This window comes from Pristiophorus japonicus, chromosome 1 (genome assembly GCF_044704955.1).
Source record: "Pristiophorus japonicus isolate sPriJap1 chromosome 1, sPriJap1.hap1, whole genome shotgun sequence".
Lineage (NCBI taxonomy): Eukaryota > Metazoa > Chordata > Chondrichthyes > Pristiophoridae > Pristiophorus > Pristiophorus japonicus.
The window spans coordinates 400,997,418-401,023,826 of record NC_091977.1 but is presented as its reverse complement, the minus strand read 5'-3'; the positions used below and the strand labels follow the sequence as shown (position 1 = coordinate 401,023,826).

The following is a 26,409-nucleotide window of genomic DNA, read 5'->3' as shown; positions in this document are numbered from 1 at the left end:
ACACCGCCATCCAGCTTAGTGTCATCTGCAAACTTAGAGATATTACACTCAATTCCTTCATCTAAATCATTGATGTATATTGTAAATGGCTGGGATCCCAGCACTGAGCCCTGCGGCACCCCACTAGTCACTGTCTGCCATTCGGAAAAGGACCCATTTATTCCCACTCTCTGCTTCCTGTCTGCCAACCAGTTCTCTATCTACATCAATACATTATCCCCTATACCATATGCTTTAATTTTGCACAACAATCTCTTGTGTGGAACCTTGTCAAAAGCCTTTTGAAAGTCCAAATACACCACATCCACTGGTTCTCCCTTGTCCATTCTACTAGTTACATCCTCAAAAAATTCTAGAAGATTTGTCAAGCATGATTTCTCTTTCATAAATCCATGCTGACTTGGACCGATCCTATCACTGCTTTCCAAACACGCTGCTATTTCATCTTTAATAATCGATTCCAACATTTTCCCCACTACTGATGTCAGGCTAACCGGTCTATAATTCAGTTTTCTCGCTCCCTCCTTTTTTTTTTTTTAAAGTGGTGTTACATTAGCTACCCTCCAGTCCATAGGAACTAATCCACTGTCGATAGACTGCTGGAAAATGATCACCAATGCATCCACTATTTCTAGGGCTACTTCCTTAAGTACTCTGGGATATAGACTATCAGGCCCTGGGATTTATTCGGCCTGCAATCCCATCAATTTCCCTAACACAATTTCCTGACTAATAAAGATTTCCTTCAGTTCTTCCCTCTCACTAGACCCTCGGCCCCTAGTATTTCCAGAAGGTTATTTGTGTCTTCCTTCGTGAAGACAGAACCGAAGTATTTGATCAATTGGTCTACCATTTCTTTGTTCTGCATTCATGTATGTGTAATTATTTGCCCCAGAAATGTGCACACACCTCCTGCCCGCCATATTGGGGGCTTAGTAGGTCGGCTAGTGCCCAAAAATTTATAGGCCACTGTCTTTTGAATGAAAAAGTAAACTACAAGCCTGTCTGCCTGTCCTTATAGACATAAAAGATCCCACGGCATTTTTCGAAGAACATATGCAAAAAAACAACTGGCTCATCAAGCTTGCCCCATCCAGACATGATGTAGTGTATATGCATCATGAATCCCCAAATGCAAGAGGAAACTCCGGGAAATTTGTCTCCACCCAGAGGACAATCAAGCAAGCTCCAGGAGACTCCATCAACTCACATCAATTCAGCTACCCCTCACCTACCTTCTTAACTGGAGGTATCCTTGAATTTCAGAAACTCATCCATCTCCCTTTTGAAGGACTGCAGTACAGTATGAACTCGTTTTAACCCTCAGTATCAGTGCAATAATTACACATACATGAATGCAGTATAAACGTGATCAAAATGTACACCTATAGGTCAGGAATTTATCCAGCTGTCTCCATGACGACTTGAGAGGAACTCAACATTTTTAACGATCGCCTGATTCTGGCATAGTATTTCTACTTAACTTAATCCTGAATAATCCTTCGCTATTTTATGCAAAATCCCCATTGATAACTATTGTTCAAACAAAGTAGTCAAAGGACCTTCTCTACAAGATTAGTATGAACTATGAGCCAACAGAAGCAAGTAAATAAAAACTGAATGTGGAATAATGGCTACATTTTATTAGCAGAAAAATTTTGGAAATCACAACACAAAGGGTAGTTTTCTTTCAGAGACCATATTGCAGTCTGCACAGCACCAGACAAACTTGTACATGCATAACATATTCAGGGCATGGAATACTGGAACTCACTGCAGCAGGTTTTAAAGCCTGAATGGTTTGGATACTCAATACAAAGCACCAGCACACAGCGCACCAAAATCCTGTTTAGCAGACACACTGGAGGACATGATGCAGTTGACGCCTATGGTATAAACGGAAGTTTACTCTAATACTGCTGCTAACATGCTCTCAGCAGCACATTTTGAAATCTTTCTTTGTGCTTGAAACCACCAACTAGTGTTTCCCAAGTGAAGTTGAAGTATTTACCAAGGATACTTTTAAAGCAAATGTTATTAAATACTTTTCGAACAAAAACAAAAATACATTTTTCTCCTGCAACAGAAGCATTAATAAATGGTCCAAAGCATGAATTATGCAGATTGAGAGGATATATGACAGGATTTGAAGGTTTTCTGAAAAAGATCAACCAAATGTTTGATACGTAAGTTACAAGGTCAGACAGCAAGATCTGCAACTCCAACTAAAGCCACCGAGAACTGGATTATATTTCAATTGGTGGGTTAGCTGCAGGGCTGAACCGCCTTCTGCTCAATCCTTAGCTGATATCCATATGCACAAAATTTCTAGGCTGGGTCACAGGATAGTAATCAGAGTTGGAATCCTGGCTAATTTATCTCCATTCAGCCGAAAGCTCCAAATCCAAATGTAGGATCTCCAGAGTTACCTTAGCTGAACTTAGATAAATAAGCAGAGGTTGAATCTGATCTAAACAGTTCAATACTGTACCATGTTTTGCAATTATATACACTATGTTGTACATACTCGATAAGCCATCGGGGAAGTGGCACACACTCAGTAACAGGCATTTATTTTTTCCATCTAACATTTTAGCCATTGTTACATAGGGCTGAAATTAGATCAAAAACCGTCACAGCCGGATTCCCTCCAAAAAAACCGCTAAGATTATTCAATTAAGGCACGTGGAATATTGATCAAAAAATAGAAAAAAATTCTGCCTGGCGGGAAAAAAAAAAATCGGTGTTCCACGTGGATTCTCTGGTAAATGCTATCCTGGTCAAATTGAACGATATTTAGTCAAAATTTAGTCCGAGGCTGTGAGTTGGGCCTAGGGAGGGTGGAAAACACAAAAAATATTTAAAAAAAAACCTTTCACTTACTTTTTTTGCTGGTTTCATACCTTCCGTCGTTGCTCCGGCTGGTTTCTCCTGGGCGGTGTTTTTTTCAGCAACTACGGAACACCGCTACCACCAAACTCGGGCAGTGGTGGTTTTTTTCAGTGTTGCATGCCAGCGGTCCGGTCCCCAGCGGTATTTCGAAACCACAGGCGGAATACTGACGAAACTCGCTCCGGGTGCTTTTCAACCCTAAAATAGGAATACCACTGAGAAGTCCAGTGGAAATGCTGACCAAAATCCAACCCTTAGAATCTACAGCAGGATTTCTCAACCTTCTGAGGCCCCCACCCTTCTCCCGTGTTATAAAAATTCCTGTAACAGAATTTTTATGCAGAAAAAATACTTGTGTCAGCACCGCTCCCACTCACAATGTTACTACTGCTATCCCGGCATTGCAGAAAACACTGGTCCCCACACCCATCCCACTCCCTCTTTCCCTCCACAAGAGCCCCAATCACCTGACCCCCTCAGTCACCCTTTTCCCCCGCAACCAACGACTCCCTCACCAACTATTCATGGCACATAGAAACGTTTAAAATTCTGACGGGTTTAGACAAGTTAGATGCAGGAAGAATGTTCCCAATGTTGGGGAAGTCCAGAACCAAGGGTCACAGTCTAAGGATAAGGGGTAAGCCATTTAGGACCGAGATGAGGAGAAACTTCTTCAAGAGAGTGGTGAACCTGTGGAATTCTTTACCACAGAAAGTTGTTGAGGCCAATGCACTAAATATATTCAAAAAGGAGTGAGATGTAGTCCGCACTACTAGGGGGATCAAGGGGTATGGCGAGAAAGCAGGAATGGGGTACTGAAATTGCATGTTCAGCCATGAACTCATTGAATGGTGGTGCAGGCTCGAAGGGCCGAATGGTCTGCTCCTGCACCTATTTTCTATGTTTCTATCAGCCAGTCCCGGTTCTTTGCTCGTCAGTCAAACAGCCTCCCCACCCCCCCAAACTTTATATAACTAATAAATAAGTGTACAATAAAAATAATTTTTTTTTTGAAGGCTATGATTTTTCTCCCAAATTTCTTGTAGCAGTGTCCAAGTTAATGTTTTATTCCTGGAGACTAGGACAATTCTGGAAGGTTGAAATCTTAGCTGGAGGCCAACACTGAGTGTGAACAATCATGTCTGCTTGTAATGCCCTCCTTGCTAGAGCAAGATTGCTAACATTCGAGGTGTAGGCTCCCAGGTGAAGAATAAATTAGGTTAGGCACCAAAGGGAAGCCAGCACCCATGTAACTATACTAGAGTGTGAGTCAACATTTTGAAGACATCAAAATAGAAAATGAGAGGAGGGAGGAGGGAATTATTCAGTGTAGAATATTTAAATGAGTTTCCAAACTGTTTCAGTTTTGCTGGTCATAAAAGTCAATCGTAATTGTTTCCTAATGTTAACATATTTTGCCCTTCCTCCGCCACAAAGACAGCCACTCACTGTTTGACCCCAGCAGATCCTTTACTTCTTGCAGCTGCCACCTATTTCCTGGCCCCATCTTCACTTGATTGACAATCGCAGCCAAGCAAATAACAAAAATAGGACAAAAAAAATTAAAATCTGAAGCTGATTTTACGCACATACCTGGCGAGGAGAGCGGAGGACAGAGAGCTCAAACCGGAGAATATGCGACCGCTGCCACCACCACTCATTGCTCAGTGCGCAGGGCCTGGGCTCAGCTGCAGCTGTCCTTGCACAGACACGCAGGAGGGGGCAAAACAGAGGTTAGAGTTGGGGCCGGAGCTGCCAGTTTGCTCAGCTCGATCCCACCTTTAGGCGATGTTTTTTTTTAAAAAAACGGCTATTTAAAAAAAAAAATTCCGGACCCCTTGAAATCTTGCTGTGGTTTCTTGGGGGCCGCAGACCCACTGTTGAGAACCCCTGATCTACAGCACAGAAATAGGGCATTCGGCCCAACTGGTCTGTGCAGGCATTTATGCTCCACACGAGCCTCCTCCCACTTCTCTTCATTTAACCCTCATTCAGTTCTTCCTCATGTGCCTATCTTTATTTCACCTTAAATGCATCTATGCTATTTGACACAACTACCCCTTGTGGTAGAAAGTTCCATTCTTTGTGTAAAGAAGTTTCAGCCGAATTCCCTATTGGATTTATGGCCCCTAGATTTGGTCTCCCCTACAAGTGGAAATATCTTCTATGTCTACCGTATCAAACCCCTTCATAATTTTAAAGACCTCTATTAGATCACCCAACAGTCCTCTAAGGCTGTAGATAGGGTTTTAAACTAAATAGTGGGGGGGGGAATGGATCCAGTGAGTGGAAATTTAAAAAGTCAAAGAGAAAGAAGGCAAAAGTGCAGAGTAGCGACAGGGACAATGATAACCAGAGTGTGACAGGAAGGGACAGAGCGTATACACAAAAGACAAAATTAAAAGCTCTATATCTGAACACACGAAGCATTCGTAACAAGAGAGATGAGTTGACGGCACAAATAGAAATAAATGGGTATGATCTGATTGCCATTAGAGAGATGCGGCTGCAAAATGACCAAGGCTGGGAACTGAATATTCAGTTCGTAAGGACAGGCAGAAAGCAAAAGGAGGTGGGGTAGCACTGTTAATAAGGGATGAGATTAGTGCAGTAGAGAGAAATAATATTGCCTCAGAAAATCAAGATGTAGAATTAGTTTGGGTGGAGATAAAAAATAATAAGGGAAATAAGTCACTGGTGGAGTGGTCTACAGACCCCCAAACGGTAGCCACACTGTTGGACAGAGTATAAATCAAGAAATAATGGAGGCTTGTAAGAAAGGTACGGCAATAATCATGGGCGATTTTAATCTTCATATTGATTGGACAAATCAAATTGGCAAGGTAGCCTTGATTAAGAGTTCATAGAGTGTATGCGGAATGGTTTCTTGGAACGATACATTGTGGAAAACATAGAAACTAGAAACATAGAAAATAGGTGGAGTAGGCTATTCGAGCCTGCACCACCATTCAATAAGATCACGGCTGATCATTTACCTCAAGTACCCCTTTCCTGATTTCTCTCCATACTCCTTGATCCCTTTAGCCGGAAGGACCATATCTAACTCCCTCTTGAATATATCCAATGAACTGGCATCAACAACTCTCTGCGGTAGAGAATTCCACAGGTTAACAATTCTCTGAGTGAAGAGGTTTCTCCTCATCTCGGTCCTAAATGGCTTACCTCCCTGGTTCTGGACTTCCCCAACATCGGGAACATTCTTCCTGCATCTAACCTGTCCAGTCCCGTCAGAATTTTACATGTTTCTATGAGATCCCCGCTCATCCTTCTAAACTCCAGTGAATACAGTCCCAGTCGATCCAGTCTCTCCTCATATGTCAGTCCTGCCATCCCGGGAATCAGTCTGGTGAACCTTCGCTGCACTCCCTCAATAGCAAGAATGTCCTTCTTCAGATTAGGAGACCAAAACCAACCAGGGAGCAGATTATTTTAGATCTGGTAATGTGTAACGAGTCTGGATTAATTAATGATCTTTTAGTGAAGGATCCTCTTGGGAAGAATGATCATAGCATGGTAGAATTTCAAATTCAGTTTGAGGGTGAGAAAGCTACATCTCAAACTAGTGTCATGAACTTAAATAAAGGTAATTACAAAGGTATGAAGGAAGAGTTGGATAAAATGGACTGGGAAAATATATTAAAGGATAAGACTGTAGAAAAGCAGTGGCAAACATTTGAGGAGATATTTCATAGCTCTCAGCAAAGATATATTCCAGTGAGAAAGACGAACTAAGGAAGTAAAGGATGGTATCAAATTGAAAACAAAGGCATACAATGTTGCGAACAGTGGAAGGCCAGAGAGTAGGGACATTTTTAGAAAGCAGCAAAGAACGACTAAAAGAGAAGATAGCATATGAGAGTAAACTAGCAAGAAATATAAAAAACCAACAGTAAGAGCTCCTACGGGTATATAAAAGGGAAGTGAATAGCTAAAGTAAACGTTGGTCTTTTAGAGGATGACACTGGGGAATTAATAATGGGAAACAGGGAAATGGCGGAGACTTTGAACAAATATTTTGTATCGGTCTTTATGGTAGAAGACACTAAAAGTATCCCAATAATTGATAATCAAGGTGATGGGGGCTTAAAATAAATCACTATCACGAGAGAAAAAGTACTAGGCAAACTAATGGGACTGAAGGTGGACAAGTCCTCTGGACCTGATGGCCTGCATCCTCGGGTCTTAAAAGAAATGGCTGCAGAGAGAGTGGATGCATTGGTTGCAAGCTACCAAAATTCCCTGTATTCTGGAGAGGTCCCAGCAGACTGGAAAACCGCAAATGTAACGCCCCTATTTAAGAAAGGAAGGAGCCAGAAAGCAGAAAACTATGACCAGTTAGCCTAAAATGCTAGAGAAAATGCTAGAGTCCATCATTAAGGTAGTAGCCGGACATTTAGAAAATCATAATAGTCAAGCAGAGTCAGCATGGTTTTTATGAAAAGGAAATCATTTTTGACAAATTTGCTGGAGTTCTTTGAGGATGTAACGAGCAGGGTGGATAAGGGGGAACCAGTGGATGTGGTGTATTTGGATTTCCAGAAGGCATTCGATAAGGTGCTACATAAAAGGTTACTGCACAAGATAAAAGTTCACGGGGTTGGGGTAATATATTAACATGGGTAGAGGATTAGCTAACTAACAGAAAACAGAGAGTCGGGATAAATGGGTCATTTTCCGGTTGGCAAACAGTAACTAGTGGGGTGCCGCAGGGATCGATGCTGGGGGCTCAACTATTTACAATTTATATTAATGACTTGAATGAAGGGACCGAGTGTAAAAAATACTTCAACTTTACAAAACTTAAGTATATTCAAGATGACAGCCCAGCTGTGAAATATGTTGGGGAGTACCAACGCTCTACCATGAAAGAACAAAACATAAATTTGCATTTCTCATGTGGTGTTACTGATCTAAGCTGAGCCATCATAATGGAGCATTGAATGCAGTTTGAATACTTCTTAAGTGTCTTAAAAGAGCATTAGACAAGCTCAATGAACAAGTCAGTAAACATTTTTCTTGTCAGTGTCTATGCAGAAATATAAAATTACCTAATAACACATTAAGAACAAAAACATTTCAATCATTGATCTGGCAACTATTGAGTTCTCAACTAAACTATTCTCATTTCATTCATACATCGGAAAACTAAAATGCAATCATGGAGTACCTTCATTAGTATTAATTCATACCAGAAATGTTAAAACTTTGAGTGCATCTGTCTCAAAACGAATCAGCACTGGAAATAGGACACAATTTCAAGTGGTACCATAGAAATGATTTACATGAAAAAGCATTACTTCATAAAAAGGATAGCCAGTTCAGTTATTTAAAACAGATTTCTATAAATTCAACAATGGTTTTGAATTGCGTAATTATTTTACAGTAATAAAACCACAATGAATGCGAGACTTCAACTAAAACCAAATTACAAGCAACAGTCGCAATATGGTTTACAGTATGTTGATCATTTTCCTCCCACAATAGATGAGTGGACATATTTAATACAAAGTGCACTACCAAACCAACTGATCTGTACTAGACAGAAATGCAGATTATCTTTCATTTCACGTGTGATTTGCAAGACTGAACACAACACAATACTAATCATAATCTGTTTGTAGGGATTCAAGTATAATGGAGTTATTGTTCCTAAAACGTACCAGAAAATGTGCAAATCTGGCATACTGTGAAGAAAATCATCTTTTAAAATTTGGAAATGTAGTCCATAAACAATATGTTTAATGGAAAATGTAGTTACAGTAATAGACACATTTATGAAATAATATACAGACTATTGGCACAAACTAAATGTTAATTACATGAATGTAAATTGGCTGCAGCAAAGATTTTGTATGCTGAATACTATACATACCCATCACCTCAAACAAACATTCAAATGTCAAACTATAGTTTTAATACACGTTGGACAATAAAGTAAAATTGTTGCATTGTAAGATCAAGACATATTACTCAAAGTGCAGTTAATGGACTGTTGACAGATTCCTTTATATGTTGCAAAACCAGTTTAGAAGGCAGCACGTTAGTTCATTCACTGTACACTTTGAGCAGGGTGCTACTTTTGTGTACAAACATGGCTGAATATTAATAAGTTACAAAGACTAATTGCACCAAAGAGCATACTGAATTTAATTATTCAGATGGAAAGCAGAAATAGAAAGGCATATACTATGAAGGCTTTAGAAACTGAACAAAAGAAAAGTAAGGCCAATGTATGCAACCTTTCAGGACTTACGCAAACTGCAAATATTTGGAAATGTCATTGAAATGTGTAACATCAAAAAAAGCATAATTCATGCACAATACTCCTTATATTAGCATAACTGAAAGAGTTCTTCTCCACAATATTTGAGTGAGAGAGTTAAACGTGGGTACCCTATGTAGGTTGTTGCAGAAGAATCCATCCAAACTCTAGTTGCTCAAGTTTCACTTTTGATGTCATTTGGTACTGTTGTGGACCCGTTGGAGGAAAACAATATAAACATGATTGTGAGGCAATTTAATGATAAAGGCAGAAGGGATCTCCTCAATTGCTGATGGCTTAAATTCTCGCTTAAGTGAAAATGCAGTATACTTAAAGCCTCTATAAACTGCAATAGTTTCTGCATTATTGCAAATTGCACTTGACAATTCACCACAGCTATGGGAAAACAGTCGCCCTCTTTCCACAGTCCAACACAGACCCAAGTTTGGCATACCTACAACCACCTGTCACCAATAAAATGACCTTGATAAAAAGTTTGCTGCTGTACTGAACCAGCCACTACCAACTTCTTGCTTACTCCCAACACGGGACACAGCATTGTCACCATCCTTCGCAGGACTCTCCTCTTCAGGCAAATATTCTGGTAATTCGGTGTTTTCCTCAACCTCAACAGGTGTGCCTTGGAATGGAACCAGCGTCTATAAAATAATTAAAAACTTCAAACACCAGCGAACAGCACATGGGGAAGGAGAGGAAACATTTTCTTTGGTAGTTATGTTAGTGACATTGTAAATGTGTTCTTTTAGAATATATTTACTATTTCATTAGGAATAGCAATGAGATATGGTGCCACTAACTCCAGAGACAATTTATTTGAATTCTTTCACAAGTTATATTCTAGTATAAGATTTTGGAAAATGCAGCATTATTTTGACAAAATACAATTGGTGTGATGACAGCACTACTACCCCAAGCACACTTACTCGACTTCTAAAGTGGTATAGCAGAACTGGATGATCTGGACTGAACTCCATCACTGATGCTCAAGGACTGGCAAGCACAAAATACAAAACACAACTGAAATGGAGAAACCCCCCATAAAAATGAATGGTGACACAGAAAATACTGGAAATGCACAAGTAATGCACCAGGGGTCAATGTTGGGAGCAAAACTCATATATATTAACGACCTCAACTTGGATAAAGGGGGCATAATTTCAAAGTTTATAGTTGACACGGAACTCGTAAATGTAGTAAACAGTGGGGAGGAAAGCAACAGACTTCAGAAGGACTTGGACTGGTGGAATGGGCAGACACATAGCAGATTAAATTTAACTCAGAAGTGTGAAGTGATTCAGTTTAGTAGAAAGTATGTAGAGAGGCAATATATACTAAATGGTACAATTTTAAAGGGGGTGCAGAAACAGAGAGACCTGGGGTGTGTACACACAAATCTTTGAAGATGGGAAGACAAGTTGAGAAAGCTGTTATAGAAAGGCATACGGGATTAATGGCTTTATAAATAGAGACAGAGAACACAAAAGAAAGAACGTTATGCTAAACTTTTTTTAAACTCACTGGATAAGCCTCAGATGGACCATTGTCTTCAATTTTGGGCACCATATTTTTAGGAAGGACGTCAAGGCAGAAGAGATTTACTAGAATGGTACCAGAGATGAGGGACATCAGTTATACTGAGACTGGAGAAGCTGGGGTTGTTCTCCTTTGAGCAGAGAAGATTAAGAGGAGATTTGAGGTGTTCCAAGTTCATGAACGGTTTTGATAGAATATATAAAGAGAAACTGTTTCCAATGGCAGAAGGGTCAGTAACCTGAGAACACAGAGTTAAAGTGATAGGCAAAAGTAGAGGTGATATGAGGAAAAAATTTTTAATACAGTGAATTGTTGTAATTTGGAATGCAGCGCCTGAAAGAGTGGTGGATGCAGATTTAATATTAATTTTCAAAAGGGAATTGGATACATATTTGAAGGGAGAATTACAGGGCATTGGGGAAAGAGGAGAGTGGGATTAATTAGAAAGCTTTACCTAAGAGCCAACACATGCACAAAGGGCCTATTAGCCTCCATCTTTGCCGTATCATTCTATTATTCTAGAAGATTACAAAGATAGGGAGGGGCAAGGCCATGGAGGGATTTGAAATCCAGAATGAATCATAGAATCGTAGAAATTTATGGCACACTAGGCTATTCGGCTCATTGCCGGCCCAAAAGGAGCTATCTAGTCTAAACACACTTTCCAGCTCTTGGTCCATAGCCCTGTATGTTAATTTTGAGGAATTTAAAATAGAGGCATTGCCAGACCGGGAACCATTATAGGTCAGCGAACACAGGGGTGATGGGTGAACGGGACTTGATGTGAGTTAGGATACCGGCAGCAGAGTTTTGCATAAGTTCAAGTTAATGGAGGGTGGAAGATTGGAGGCCGGCCAGGATGCATTAGAATAGTCAAGTCTAGATGTAACAAAGGCATAGATGAGGGTTTCAGCAGCAAATCCCCGGGGCCTGATAGTCTGCATCCAAGAGTGCTCAAGGAAGTGGCCCTATAAATAGTGGATGCATTAGTGATAATTTTCCAACAGTCTATCAACTCTGAATCAGTTCCCATGGACTGGAGGGTAGCTAATGTAACACCACTTTTTAAAAAAGGAGGGAGAGAGAAAATGGGTAATTATAGACCGGTTAGCTTGACATCAGTGGTGGGGAAGGTGTTGGAATCGATCATGAAGGATGAAATAGCAGCGCATTTGGAAAGCAGTGACAGGATCGGATCAAGTCAGCATGGATTTATGAAAGGGAAATCATGCTTGACGAATCTTCTGGAATTTTTTGAGGATGTAACTAGCAGAGTGGACAAGGGAGAACCAGTGGATGTGGTGTATTTGGACTTTCAGAAGGCTTTTGACAAGGTACCTCACAAGAGATTGCTGTAAAAAGTCAAAGCACATGGTATTGGGGGTAATATACTGACGTGGATAGGGAACTGGTTGGCAGACAGGAAGCTGAGAGTCGGGATAAACGGGTCCTTTTCAGAATGGCAGGCAGTGACTAGTGGGATGTCGCAGGGCTCAGTGCTGGGACCCCAGCTCTTTACAATATATATTAACGATTTGGATGAAGGAATAGAGTGTAATATTGCCAAGTTTGCAGATGACACTAAACTGGGTGGCGGTGTGAGCTGTGAGGAGGACGCTAAGATGCTGCAGGGTGACTTGGACAGGTTAGGTAAGTGGGCAAATGCATGGCAGATGCAGTATAATGTGGATAAATGTGAGGTTATCCATTTTGGGGGCAAAAACACGAAGGCAGAATATTATCTGAATGGTGGCAGACTAGGAAAAGGGGAGGTGCAACGAGACCTGGGTGTCATGGTTCATCAGTCACTGAAAGTGGGCACGCAGGTACAGCAGGCGGTGAAGGCGGCAAATGGTATGTTGGCCTTCATAGATAGGGGATTTGAATATAAAAGCAGGGAGGTCGTACTGCAGTTGTGCAGGGCCATAGAGGCCTCACCTGGAATATTGTGTTCAGTTTTGGTCTCCTAGTCTGAGGAAGGACATTCTTGCTATTGAGGGAGTGCAGCGAAGGTTCATCAGACTAATTCCAGGGATGGTTGGGCTGTCATAAAAGAAGAGACTGGATCAACTGGGCCTTTATTCACTGGAGTTTAGAAGGATGAGAGGGGATCTCATAGAAACATAAGATTCTGACGGGACTGGACAGATTAGATGCAGGAAGAATGTTCCCGATGTTGGGGAAGTCCAGAACCAGTGGACATAGTCTTAGGATAAAGGGTAGGCCATTTAGGACTGAGATGAGGAAAAACTTCTTCACTCAGAGTTGTTAACCTGTGGAATTCCCTGCCGCAGAGAGTTGTTGATGCCAGTTCACTGGATATATTCAAGAGGGAGTTAGATATGGCTCTTACGGTGAAGGGGATCAAGGGGTATGGAGAGAAAGCAGGAAAGGGGTACTGAAGGAATGATCAGCCAAGATCTTATTGAATGGCGGTGCAGGCTCGAAGGGCCGAATGGCCTACTCCTGCACCTATTTTTCTATGTTTCTATGTTTCTATGAACTGAGGCAGGGACGGAGACGGGCAATGTTAGAGGTGAAAGTAGGCAGTCTTGGTGATGGAGTTGATGTGTGAACGAAAGCTCACCTTGGGGTCTAATAGGACGGCAAGGTTGATAACGATCTGGGTCAGCCTCAGTGACTAGGGAGAGGGATGGAGTCGGTGGCTAGGAAATGGAGTTTGTGGCAGGGACTGAAGACAATGGCTTCGGTCTTCCCAAAATTTAATGGGAGAAAATTCCCAGATAAATATTGACAAGCAGCGTGACTGATCAATCAGAGACAGTGGAGGGTCGAAAGAGGTGGTGATGAGGTAGAGCTGGGTGTCATCCATGTACATGTGGAACCAGATGTTGTTTTTGGACTATGTTACACTTTAGGAAAGATGTCAAGGCTTGCAGAGATTTACTAGAATGGTACCAGGGATAAAAGACTTCAGTTATGTGGAGAGACTAGAGAATTGGTGTTGTTCTCCTTAGAGCAGAGAAAGTTAGGGGGAGATTTGATAGAGGTGTTCAAAATCATGAAGGGTTTTGATAAAGTAAATAAGGAGAAACTGTTTCCAGTGGCATATGGGTTGGTTACCAGGCCATACAGATTTAAGGGAATTGACAAAAGAACCAGATGTGACGTGACAAAAAAAATATGCAGCAAGTTGTCATGAGCTGGAATGTACTGCCTGAAAGGGTGGTGGAAGCAGATTCAAGAATAACTTTCAAAAGGGAATTGAATAAATATTTTAATGGGATAATTTGCAGGATTATGAGGAAGGAGCAGTGAAATGGGACAAAATGGATAGCGCTTTCAAAGAGCCGGCATAATTATGATGGGCCGAATGCCCTCCTGTGCCATATCATTCTAAGATTACTGTTTCAGATGGGACGTTTTATCAGGATATTAGAATAATCCTCTCCCCAACCAGAGATACGAGGCCTGATTTTAAGGATGCTTGCTCCTGGAGTAGGGGAGCTTCATCTGCTAAGAGTGCGTATCATGGATGTGCTCCCTACAATATTCCACCCGTTAATGTACAAATGGGCCCTATGAAGTCATGTTACCTTATGTTACTCCATCTAACAAGCTAGTTGATAAACCATTGGACAGGTGCATTGCACCCAAAGTCCGCAGCAACAGTAGAGCCTCAGGTAAGCCCAAATTTGGTAGGTTGGACCATTACGATAGTCCAGTTGAATCCCCAGCAAAGGATCTTGTGCCAAGAACTGGGAGTAAAAAGAGAATCACAGCTACGGGTCTGAGGGGCCTGCAGCTGCAGGACTGCCAGCCTTGGTGCCTTTTGGCTGCTTTACAGATCGAACCGGCAAAAAAAGCACTAATTACCCTTTGTCTTGATTTCTGGCCCCCTTAAACTGAGGGTGGGGGAAGAGGAGGAGTGTGATGGTGGTCCACACTCACCAGCTTCCCAGGGCATCAATGGAAATGGGCTATTGAGGTGGCACTGCCCTCTCACCTCATTACCATGGCAATGATGATTATGTACCTGGGTGGGCACGGTGGAAGCCCTAGAAATGCCAGGGCAACGGTAACGGAAGTAGCGACCTGGCAGATTTCTCACTGCCCCTTTTCCCCTGACTTTTACTCGCGGAGAATAAACATTCAACAGACGCTGATCCTAGGAAGATTGGCCCCAAGAATCTTTAGGAACAGAAAGAAGTTGTTAGGCAAAAACAAACATCCTGTTCCCTCTCTTCAGCTGCACCGACTCACTATCTCTAAGCTGGCCTGGTCCGCAGTTCCATTGCATCCTTCGCCTCATCCGGTGCTTTAACAAAAAACCTTTTTCCTTCCTTTAAAGGTGTCAAGGATCATAAGCTTCAACAACTCTTGGACACCAACGCCCCTCCAGAACCTTCTTCCCGATCACTTTCTTCTGATTCCATCCCTTCTTCCAATTTCATTCCCTGCCATGTTTTCACTATTCCCCCCTAGCCGTCCCCGAACGATCAGTTCTCAGCAAAGACCTGAGCTTCATCTCCTTAAGCCCCCATCTCAATGAATTTTGAGCTCGGCATGACGCTGAGCTCTTTTTCCACCCACTTCTTCGGCCAGAAGTATTCCCCCGCACAGCTGACCTTTCTCCCGTTTTCAAAATTGTCGCTCCACCTGGACCCCTCCCTCTGGCCTCTTAATCTCTCTGGATCTTTTCATTCCAAATTACCGGTGTGACATCAGCCGTCTCAATTTCTCTGCTCCCCTCACTCGCTCCAACCTACCTGCTTCTGAACTGGCAGCACTCCGCTCTCTCAGATCCAACCCCAACATTGTCATTAAACTTGCTGACAAGGGTGGCGTTGTTGTTGTTTGGTGAACCGACCTCTACCTTGCAGAAGCTGAACCTCCTCCTTTCTCCCACTGGACCATGACCCCACTACCGAACATCAAGCCATTATTTCCAAGACCGTCACTGACCTCATCCCCTGTGGAAATCTTCACGGCTGCCACCTTCATAATTCCCCTAACCTGCACAGCCCGTTAATACCTCCTTCCCAAGATGCACAAACAGGGCTGTCCTGGTCGACCCATTGTTTCAGCCTGTTCTTGCCCAAAGGAACTGATTTCTTCCCATCTCGCCTTGTCCAGTTTCTCCCACCTACATCCGTGACTCTTCTAATGCCCTCCACCACTTGTTTCCAGTTTCCTGGCCCCAACTGTCTCCTTTTCACAATGGACGTCCAATCCCTCTACACTTCCATCCCCCACCAGGATAGCCTGAGGGTGCTCCACCTTCTCCTTGCACAGATGCCCAAACAGTTCCCCTCCACCAACACCCTCTTCTGCCGAAGAGATTAAGAGACAAAAGGAGATGATAATGGAGCAAGTTAAGAAACAGAAGATGAGCCCAGACAGGGTGTAAATGGTAGAATCATCAACAGCTGCCGTGGGAAAGAGAAAAAAAAACAGGAAAAAAAAGTGGCAGAAATGATGATCTGAAATTGTTGAACTCAATCTTGAGTCCAGAAGGCTGTAAAGTGCCTAATTGAAAGATGAGCTGCAGTTCCTCAAGCTTACGTTGAGCTTTGTTGGAAGTGTAAGAGGCTGAAGACGGAGAGGTCACAGTGGGAGTGGAGCAGGGAATTAAAGGGACAAGCGACTGGAAGCTCGGGGTCATGCTTGTGGACTGAGTGGAGGCGTTCCACAAAGCGGTCACCCAATCTGCGCGGATGTCCAATCCCTCTACACCTCCATCCCCCACCAGGACGGTCGGAGGGCGCTCTGCTTCTTCCGTGAAAAGGCCTAACTAGTCCCCATCCACCACCAACTGGCGGAACCTGTTCTCACATTGAACAACTTCACTTTGACTCCACTCACTTCCTTCAAATTAACCGTGTTGCGAAATCTATACCGACGAAAAGGCTGAGAGAGACATAGAGCGGGGGAGGAAGAGCGGGGCAGGAAGAGAGGGGGAGCGGGGCAGGAAGAGAGGGGGAGCGGGGCAGGAAGAGAGGGGGAGCGGGGCAGGAAGAGAGGGGGAGCGGGGCAGGAAGAGAGGGGGAGCGGGGCAGGAAGAGAGGGGGAGCGGGGCAGGAAGAGAGGGGGAGCGGGGCAGGAAGAGAGGGGGAGCGGGGCAGGAAGAGAGGGGGAGCGGGGCAGGAAGAGAGGGGGAGCGGGGCAGGAAGAGAGGGGGAGCGGGGCAGGAAGAGAGGGGGAGCGGGGCAGGAAGAGAGGGGGAGCGGGGCAGGAAGAGAGGGGGAGCGGGGCAGGAAGAGAGGGGGAGCGGGGCAGGAAGAGAGGGGGAGCGGGGCAGGAAGAGAGGGGGAGCGGGGCAGGAAGAGAGGGGGAGCGGGGCAGGAAGAGAGGGGGAGCGGGGCAGGAAGAGAGGGGGAGCGGGGCAGGAAGAGAGGGGGAGCGGGGCAGGAAGAGAGGGGGAGCGGGGCAGGAAGAGAGGGGGAGCGGGGCAGGAAGAGAGGGGGAGCGGGGCAGGAAGAGAGGGGGAGCGGGGCAGGAAGAGAGGGGGAGCGGGGCAGGAAGAGAGGGGGAGCGGGGCAGGAAGAGAGGGGGAGCAGCGAGGGGGGGGAGGAGAAGGAGCGAGGGGGGGGGAGGAGAAGGAGCGAGGGGGGGGGGAGGAGAAGGAGCGAGGGGGGGGAGAAGGAGCGAGGGGGGGAGGGGGGGAGAAGGAGCGAGGGGGGGGGGAGAAGGAGCGAGGGGGGGGGGGAGAAAGAGAAGAAAAGGAGCGGGGGGTGGGGGGTGGGGAAGAGAGAAGGAGGAGCCGGGGGGGGAGAGAAGAGAGAGAAGGAGCGGGGGGGGGGGGGGGGGGGGAGCAGAGATGGAGCGGGGAGGAGAGAGAGAGTGAGCTTTGGGGGGGGGGGGGAGGGAAAGAGAGGAGGGGGGGGGAGGAGAGGGACTGGGGGGAAAGAGGGAGGGAGGGAGGGACTGGGGGAAAGAGGGAGGGAGGGAGGGAGGGACTGGGGGGAAAGAGGGAGGGAGGGAGGGAGGGAGGGAGGGAGGGACTGGGGGGAAAGAGGGAGGGAGGGACTGGGGGGAAAGAGGGAGGGAGGGAGGGAGGGAGGGAGGGAGGGAGGGAGGGAGGGAGGGAGGGAGGGAGGGAGGGAGGGAGGGACTGGGGGGAAAGAGGGAGGGAGGGAGGGACTGGGGGGGAAAGAGGGAGGGAGGGAGGGACTGGGGGGAAAGAGGGAGGGAGGGAGGGAGGGACTGGGGGGAAAGAGGGAGGGAGGGAGGGAGGGACTGGGGGGAAAGAGGGAGGGAGGGAGGGAGGGACTGGGGGGGAAAGAGGGAGGGAGGGAGGGAGGGACTGGGGGGGAAGAGGGAGGGAGGGAGGGAGGGACTGGGGGGGGGAAGAGGGAGGGAGGGAGGGAGGGACTGGGGGGGAAAGAGGGAGGGAGGGAGGGACTGGGGGGGAAAGAGGGAGGGAGGGAGGGAGGGACTGGGGGGAAGAGGGAGGGAGGGAGGGAGGGACTGGGGGGGAAAGAGGGAGGGAGGGAGGGAGGGAGGGACTGGGGGGGAAAGAGGGAGGGAGGGAGGGACTGGGGGGAAAGAGGGAGGGAGGGAGGGAGGGAGGGACTGGGGGGGGAAGAGGAGGGAGGGAGGGACTGGGGGGGGAAGAGGAGGGACTGGGGGGGGGAAGAGGGAGGGAGGGAGGGACTGGGGGGGGGGAAGAGGGAGGGAGGGAGGGAGGGACTGGGGGGGAAGAGGGAGGAGGGAGGGAGGGACTGGGGGGGAAGAGGGAGGGAGGGAGGGACTGGGGGGAAAGAGGGAGGGAAGGAGGGAGGGACTGGGGGGGAAAGAGGGAGGGAGAGAGGGAGGGAGGGAGGGACTGGGGGGAAGAGGGAGGGAGGGAGGGAGGGACTGGGGGGGAAGAGGGAGGGAGGGAGGGAGGGACTGGGGGGGGAAGAGGGAGGGAGGGAGGGACTGGGGGGGGAAGAGGGAGGGAGGGACTGGGGGGGAAAGAGGGAGGGAAGGAGGGAGGGACTGGGGGGGAAAGAGGGTGGGGGGAAAGAGGGAGGGAAGGAGGGAAAGAGGGAGGGAGGGAGGGACTGGGGGGGGATAGAGGGAGGGAGGGAGGGACTGGGGGGGATAGAGGGAGGGAGGGGAGGGACCCGGGGGGGGGGAAGAGGGAGGGAGGGAGGGGACCCGGGGGGGGGGGAAGAGGGAGGGAGGGAGGGACCCGGGGGGGGGGGAAGAGGGAGGGAGGGAGGGACTGGGGGGGGGAAGCGGGAGGGAGGGAGGGAGGGACTGGGGGGGGGGGAAGAGGGAGGGAGGGAGGGAGGGACTGGGGGAGAGGAGGGGAGGGAGGGAGGGAGGGAGGGAGGGAGGGACTGGGGGGGGAAGAGGGAGGGAGGGACTGGGGGGAAAGAGGGAGGGAAGGAGGGAGGGACTGGGGGGGAAAGAGGGTGGGGGAAGAGGGAGGGACTGGGGGGGAAGAGGGAGGGAGGGAGGGAGGGACGGGGGGGGAAGAGGGAGGGAGGGAGGGACTGGGGGGGATAGAGGGAGGGAGGGACTGGGGGGGATAGAGGGAGGGAGGGAGGGACTGGGGGGATAGAGGGAGGGAGGGAGGGAGGGACTGGGGGGGAAGAGGGAGGGAGGGAGGGACGGGGGGGGAAGAGGGAGGGACTGGGGGGGGAGAGGGAGGGACTGGGGGGGAAGAGGGAGGGACTGGGGGGGAAAGAGGGAGGGAGGGAGGGACGGGGGGGGAAGAGGGAGGGAGGGAGGGAGGGACTGGGGGGGAAAGAGGGAGGGAGGGAGGGAGGGACTGGGGGGGAAGAGGGAGGGAGGGAGGGAGGGACTGGGGGGGGGAAGAGGGAGGGAGGGAGGGAGGGACTGGGGGGGAAAGAGGGAGGGAGGGAGGGACTGGGGGGGAAAGAGGGAGGGAGGGAGGGAGGGACTGGGGGGAAGAGGGAGGGAGGGAGGGAGGGACTGGGGGGGAAAGAGGGAGGGAGGGAGGGAGGGAGGGACTGGGGGGAAAGAGGGAGGGAGGGAGGGACTGGGGGGAAAGAGGGAGGGAGGGAGGGAGGGAGGGACTGGGGGGGAAGAGGGAGGGAGGGAGGGACTGGGGGGGGAAGAGGGAGGGACTGGGGGGGGGAAGAGGGAGGGAGGGAGGGACTGGGGGGGGGAAGAGGGAGGGAGGGAGGGAGGGACTGGGGGGGAAGAGGGAGGGAGGGAGGGAGGGAGGGACTGGGGGGGAAGAGGGAGGGAGGGAGGGACTGGGGGGAAGAGGGAGGGAGGGAGGGACTGGGGGGGAGAGGGAGGGAGAGAGGGAGGGAGGGAGGGACTGGGGGGGAAGAGGGAGGGAGGGAGGGAGGGACTGGGGGGGAAGAGGGAGGGAGGGAGGGAGGGACTGGGGGGGGAAGAGGGAGGGAGGGAGGGACTGGGGGGGGAAGAGGGAGGGAGGGACTGGGGGGAAAGAGGGTGGGGGGGAAAGAGGGAGGGAAGGAGGGAAAGAGGGAGGGAGGGAGGGACTGGGGGGGATAGAGGGAGGGAGGGAGGGGACTGGGGGGATAGAGGGAGGGAGGGAGGGACCCGGGGGGGGGGGAAGAGGGAGGGAGGGAGGGACCCGGGGGGGGGGGAAGAGGGAGGGAGGGAGGGACCCGGGGGGGGGAAGAGGGAGGGAGGGAGGGACTGGGGGGGAAGCGGGAGGGAGGGAGGGAGGGACTGGGGGGGGGGGGAAGAGGGAGGGAGGGAGGGAGGGACTGGGGGGGAAGAGGGAGGGAGGGAGGGAGGGAGGGAGGGAGGGACTGGGGGGGAAGAGGGAGGGAGGGACTGGGGGGAAAGAGGGAGGGAAGGAGGGAGGGACTGGGGGGGAAAGAGGGTGGGGGGGAAAGAGGGAGGGACTGGGGGGGATAGAGGGAGGGAGGGAGGGACGGGGGGGGAAGAGGGAGGGAGGGAGGGACTGGGGGGGATAGAGGGGAGGGAGGGACTGGGGGGGATAGAGGGAGGGAGGGAGGGACTGGGGGGGATAGAGGGAGGGAGGGAGGGAGGGACTGGGGGGGAAGAGGGAGGGAGGGAGGGACGGGGGGGGAAGAGGGAGGGACTGGGGGGGGAAGAGGGAGGGACTGGGGGGGAAGAGGGAGGGACTGGGGGGGAAAGAGGGAGGGAGGGAGGGACGGGGGGGGAAGAGGGAGGGAGGGAGGGACGGGGGGGAAGAGGGAGGGAGGGAGGGACTGGGGGGATAGAGGGAGGGAGGGAGGACTGGGGGGGATAGAGGGAGGGAGGGAGGGACTGGGGGGGATAGAGGGAGGGAGGGAGGGACGGGGGGGAAGAGGGAGGGAGGGAGGGACTGGGGGGGATAGAGGGAGGGAGGGAGGGACTGGGGGGGATAGAGGGAGGGAGGGAGGGACTGGGGGGGATAGAGGGAGGGAGGGAGGGAGGGACTGGGGGGAAGAGGGAGGGAGGGAGGGACGGGGGGGGAAGAGGGAGGGACTGGGGGGGGAAGAGGGAGGGACTGGGGGGGAAGAGGGAGGGACTGGGGGGGGGAAGAGGGAGGGACTGGGGGGGGGAAGAGGGAGGGACTGGGGGGGGAAGAGGGAGGGACTGGGGGGAAGAGGGAGGGACTGGGGGGGAAGAGGGAGGGACTGGGGGGGGAAGAGGGAGGGACTGGGGGGGAAGAGGGAGGGACTGGGGGGGAAGAGGGAGGGACTGGGGGGGGAAGAGGGAGGGACTGGGGGGGGAAGAGGGAGGGACTGGGGGGGGAAGAGGGAGGGACTGGGGGGGAAGAGGGAGGGACTGGGGGGGGAAGAGGGAGGGACTGGGGGGGAAGAGGGAGGGACTGGGGGGGGGAAGAGGGAGGGACTGGGGGGGAAGAGGGAGGGACTGGGGGGGGGGACTGGGGGGGGGAAGAGGGAGGGACTGGGGGGGAAAGAGGGTGGGAGGGACTGGGGGGAAAGAGGGAGGGAGGGACTGGGGGGGAAAGAGGGAGGGAAGGAGGGAGGGACTGGGGGGGAAAGAGGGTGGGGGGGAAAGAGGGAGGGAAGGAGGGAAAGAGGGAGGGAGGGAGGGACTGGGGGGGATAGAGGGAGGGAGGGAGGGACTGGGGGGTCGAGGGAGGGAGGGAGGGACTGGGGGGGATAGAGGGAGGGAGGGAGGGACCCGGGGGGGGGGAAGAGGGAGGGAGGGAGGGACTGGGGGGGGAAGCGGGAGGGAGGGAGGGAGGGACTGGGGGGAAAGCGGGAGGGAGGGAGGGAGGGACTGGGGGGGGGGGGAAGAGGGAGGGAGGGAGGGAGGGACTGGGGGGGGAAGAGGGAGGGACTGGGGGGGGAAGAGGGAGGGACTGGGGGGGGAAGAGGGAGGGACTGGGGGGGAAGAGGGAGGGACTGGGGGGGAAGAGGGAGGGACTGGGGGGGGGAAGAGGGAGGGACTGGGGGGGGAAGAGGGAGGGACTGGGGGGGGAAGAGGGAGGGACTGGGGGGGGAAGAGGGAGGGACTGGGGGGGGGAAGAGGGAGGGACTGGGGGGGGGAAGAGGGAGGGACTGGGGGGGGGGAAGAGGGAGGACTGGGGGGGAAGAGGGAGGGACTGGGGGGGGAGAGGGAGGGACTGGGGGGGGGAAGAGGGAGGGACTGGGGGGGAAGAGGGAGGGACTGGGGGGGGAAGAGGGAGGGACTGGGGGGGGAAGAGGGAGGACTGGGGGGGGGAAGAGGGGACTGGGGGGGGGGAAGAGGGAGGGACTGGGGGGGGAAGAGGGAGGGACTGGGGGGGGAAGAGGGAGGGACTGGGGGGGAAGAGGGAGGGACTGGGGGGGAAGAGGGAGGGACTGGGGGGAAGAGGGAGGGACTGGGGGGGAAGAGGGAGGGACTGGGGGGAAGAGGGAGGACTGGGGGGGAAGAGGGAGGGAGGGAGGGAGGGACTGGGGGGGGGAAGAGGGAGGGAGGGAGGGAGGGACTGTGGGGGCGGGGGAAGAGGGAGGGAGGGAGGGACTGGGGGGGAAAGAGGGAGGGACTGGGGGGGAAAGAGGGAGGGAGGGAGGGAGGGACTGGGGGGGAAAGAGGGTGGGGGGGAGGGAGGGACTGGGGGGGGGGGAAGAGGGAGGGAGGGACTGGGGGGGAAGAGGGAGGGAGGGAGGGAGGGACTGGGGGGAAAGAGGGAGGGAGGGAGGGAGGAACTGGGGGGAAAGAGGGAGGGAAGGAGGGAGGGACTGGGGGGGAAAGAGGGAGGGAGGGAGGGACTGGGGGGGAAAGAGGGAGGGAGGGAGTGGGGGGGAAAGAGGGAGGGAGGGAGGGACTGGGGGGAAAGAGGGAGGGAAGGAGGGAGGGACTGGGGGGGAAAGAGGGAGGGACTGGGGGGAAAGAGGGAGGGACTGGGGGGAAAGAGGGAGGGACTGGGGGGGAAAGAGGGAGGGAGGGAGGGAGGGACTGGGGGGGGAAGAGGGAGGGAGGGAGGGAGGGAGGGACTGGGGGGGGGGAAGAGGGAGGGAGGGAGGGACTGGGGGGGGGAAGAGGGAGGGAGGGAGGGACTGGGGGGGGAAGAGGGAGGGAGGGAGGGACTGGGGGGAAGAGGGAGGGAGGGAGGGACTGGGGGGGAAAGAGGGAGGGAGGGAGGGAGGGACTGGGGGGAAAGAGGGAGGGAGGGAGGAGGGAGGGAGGAACTGGGGGGAAAGAGGGAGGGAAGGAGGGACTGGGGGGGAAAGAGGGAGGGAGGGAGGGAGGGACTGGGGGGGAAAGAGGGAGGGAGGGAGGGACTGGGGGGGAAAGAGGGAGGGAGGGACTGGGGGGAAAGAGGGAGGGAGGGAGGGAGGGACTGGGGGGGAAAGAGGGAGGGACTGGGGGGAAAGAGGGAGGGACTGGGGGGGAAAGAGGGAGGGAGGGAGGGAGGGACTGGGGGGGGGAAGAGGGAGGGAGGGAGGGAGGGACTGGGGGGGGGGGGAAGAGGAGGGAGGGAGGGAGGGACTGGGGGGGAAGAGGGAGGGAGGGAGGGAGGGACTGGGGGGGAAGAGGGAGGGAGGGAGGGACTGGGGGGGAGAAGAGGGAGGGAGGGAGGGACTGGGGGGGAAGAGGGAGGGAGGGAGGGACTGGGGGGGAAGAGGGAGGGAGGGAGGGACTGGGGGGAAAGAGGGAGGGAGGGAGGGACTGGGGGGAAAGAGGGAGGGAGGGAGGGACTGGGGGGAAAGAGGGAGGGAGGGAGGGACTGGGGGAAAGAGGGAGGGAGGGAGGGACTGGGGGGAAAGAGGGAGGGAGGGAGGGACTGGGGGGAAAGAGGGAGGGAGGGAGGGACTGGGGGGAAAGAGGGAGGGAGGGAGGGACTGGGGGGAAAGAGGGAGGGAGGGAGGGACTGGGGGGAAAGAGGGAGGGAGGGAGGGACTGGGGGGGAAGAGGGAGGGAGGGAGGGACTGGGGGAAAGAGGGAGGGAGGGAGGGACTGGGGGGAAAGAGGGAGGGAGGGAGGGACTGGGGGAAAGAGGGAGGGAGGGAGGGACTGGGGGGAAAGAGGGAGGGAGGGAGGGACTGGGGGGGAAAGAGGGAGGGAGGGAGGGACTGGGGAAAGAGGGAGGGAGGGAGGGACTGGGGGGAAAGAGGGAGGGAGGGAGGGACTGGGGGGAAAGAGGGAGGGACTGGGGGGAAAGAGGGAGGGACTGGGGGAAAGAGGGAGGGAGGGAGGGACTGGGGGAAGAGGGAGGGAGGGAGGGACTGGGGGGAAAGAGGGAGGGAGGGACTGGGGGGAAGAGGAAGGGAGGGAGGGACTGGGGGGAAAGAGGGAGGGAGGGAGGGACTGGGGGGAAAGAGGGAGGGTGGGGGGAAAGAGGGAGGGAGGGAGGGAGGGAGGGAGGGAGGGAGGGAGGGAAAGAGGGAGGGAGGGATGGACTGGGGGGAAAGGGGGAGGGAGGGAGGGACTGGGGGGAAAGGGGGAGGGAGGGAGGGAGGGAGGGAGGGAGGGAGAGACTGGGGGGGGGGGGGAAGAGGGAGGGAGGGACTGGGGGGGGAAAGAGGGAGGGAGGGACTGGGGGGGAAGAGGGAGGGAGGGAGGGAGGGACGGGGGGGGAAGAGGGAGGGAGGGACTGGGGGGGAAAGAGGGAGGGAAGGAGGGAGGGACTGGGGGGAAAGAGGGTGGGGGGGAAAGAGGGAGGGAGGGAAAGAGGGAGGGGAGGGAAAGAGGGAGGGAGGGAGGGACTGTGGGGGATAGAGGGAGGGAGGGAGGGACTGGGGGGGATAGAGGGAGGGAGGGAGGGAGGGACTGGGGGGAAAGAGGGAGGGAGGGAGGGAGGGACTGGGGGGAAAGAGGGAGGGAACGAGGGAGGGAGGGAGGAACTGGGGGGAACGAGGGAGGGAGGGAGGGACTGGGGGGAAAGAGGGAGGGAGGGAGGGACTGGGGGGAAGAGGGAGGGAGGGAGGGACTGGGGGGAAGAGGGAGGGAGGGAGGGACTGGGGGGAAAGAGGGAGGGACTGGGGGGAAAGAGGGAGGGAGGGAGGGAGGGACTGGGGGGAAAGAGGGAGGGAGGGAGGAATTGGGGGGAACGAGGGAGGGAGGGAGGAATTGGGGGAACGAGGGAGGGACTGGGGGAAAGAGGGAGGGAGGGAGGGACTGGGGGGAAAGAGGGAGGGAGGGAGGGACTGGGGGGAAAGAGGGAGGGAGGGAGGGACTGGGGGGAAAGAGGGAGGGAGGGAGGGACTGGGGGGAAAGAGGGAGGGAGGGAGGACTGGGGGGAAAGAGGGAGGGAGGGAGGGACTGGGGAAGAGGGAGGGAGGGAGGGACTGGGGGAAAGAGGGAGGGAGGGAGGGACTGGGGGAAAGAGGGAGGGAGGGAGGGACTGGGGGGAAAGAGGGAGGGAGGGAGGGACTGGGGGGAAAGAGGGAGGGAGGGAGGGACTGGGGGGAAAGAGGGGAGGGAGGGAGGGACTGGGGGAAAGAGGGAGGGAGGGAGGGAGGGACTGGGGGGAAAGGAGGGACTGGGGGGAAAGAGGGAGGGAGGGAGGGAGGACTGGGGGGAAAGAGGGAGGGAGGGAGGGACTGGGGGGAAAGAGGGAGGGAGGGAGGGAGGGACTGGGGGGAAAGAGGGAGGGAGGGAGGGAGGGACTGGGGGGAAAGAGGGAGGGAGGGAGGGAGGGACTGGGGGGAAAGAGGGAGGGAGGGAGGGAGGGACTGGGGGGAAAGAGGGAGGGAGGGAGGGAGGGACTGGGGGGAAAGAGGGAGGGAGGGAGGGAGGGACTGGGGGAAAGAGGGAGGGAGGGAGGGGACTGGGGGGAAAGAGGGAGGGAGGGAGGGAGGGACTGGGGGGAAAGAGGGAGGGAGGGAGGGAGGGACTGGGGGAAAGGAGGGAGGGAGGGGACTGGGGGGAAAGAGGGAGGGAGGGAGGGAGGGACTGGGGGAAAGAGGGAGGGAGGGAGGGAGGGACTGGGGGGGAAAGAGGGAGGGAGGGAGGGAGGGACTGGGGGGAAAGAGGGAGGGAGGGAGGGAGGGACTGGGGGGAAAGAGGGAGGGAGGGAGGGAGGGACTGGGGGGAAAGAGGGAGGGAGGGAGGGAGGGACTGGGGGGAAAGAGGGAGGGAGGGAGGGAGGGACTGGGGGAAAGAGGGAGGGAGGGAGGGGACTGGGGGGAAAGAGGGAGGGAGGGAGGGAGGGACTGGGGGGGAAAGAGGGAGGGGGGAGGGAGAAGAGGGAGGAGGGGGGGGAAAGAGGGAGGGAGGAGGGAGGGACTGGGGGGAAAGAGGGAGGGAGGGAGGGAGGGACTGGGGGGACAAGGAGGGAGGGAGGGGAGGGAGGGACTGGGGGGATAGTGGGAGGG

General features: G+C 53.0%; 1 protein-coding gene across 2 annotated transcripts in view; it reads right to left on the bottom strand.

Annotated features, from left to right (window-relative positions):
• Nucleotides 1–8,632: 8,632 nt before the first annotated feature.
• The window catches only part of armc1 (armadillo repeat containing 1), a 61,899-nt gene continuing 44,122 nt past the window's right edge, over nt 8,633–26,409 (bottom strand). For both annotated transcript variants that reach the window (XM_070891814.1, XM_070891805.1), the window contains exon 7: nt 8,633–9,834. In XM_070891814.1, coding sequence (XP_070747915.1) covers nt 9,643–9,834 — 192 coding nt within the window. In that variant the 3' untranslated portion in view covers nt 8,633–9,642. The remainder of the gene's footprint in view (nt 9,835–26,409) is intronic.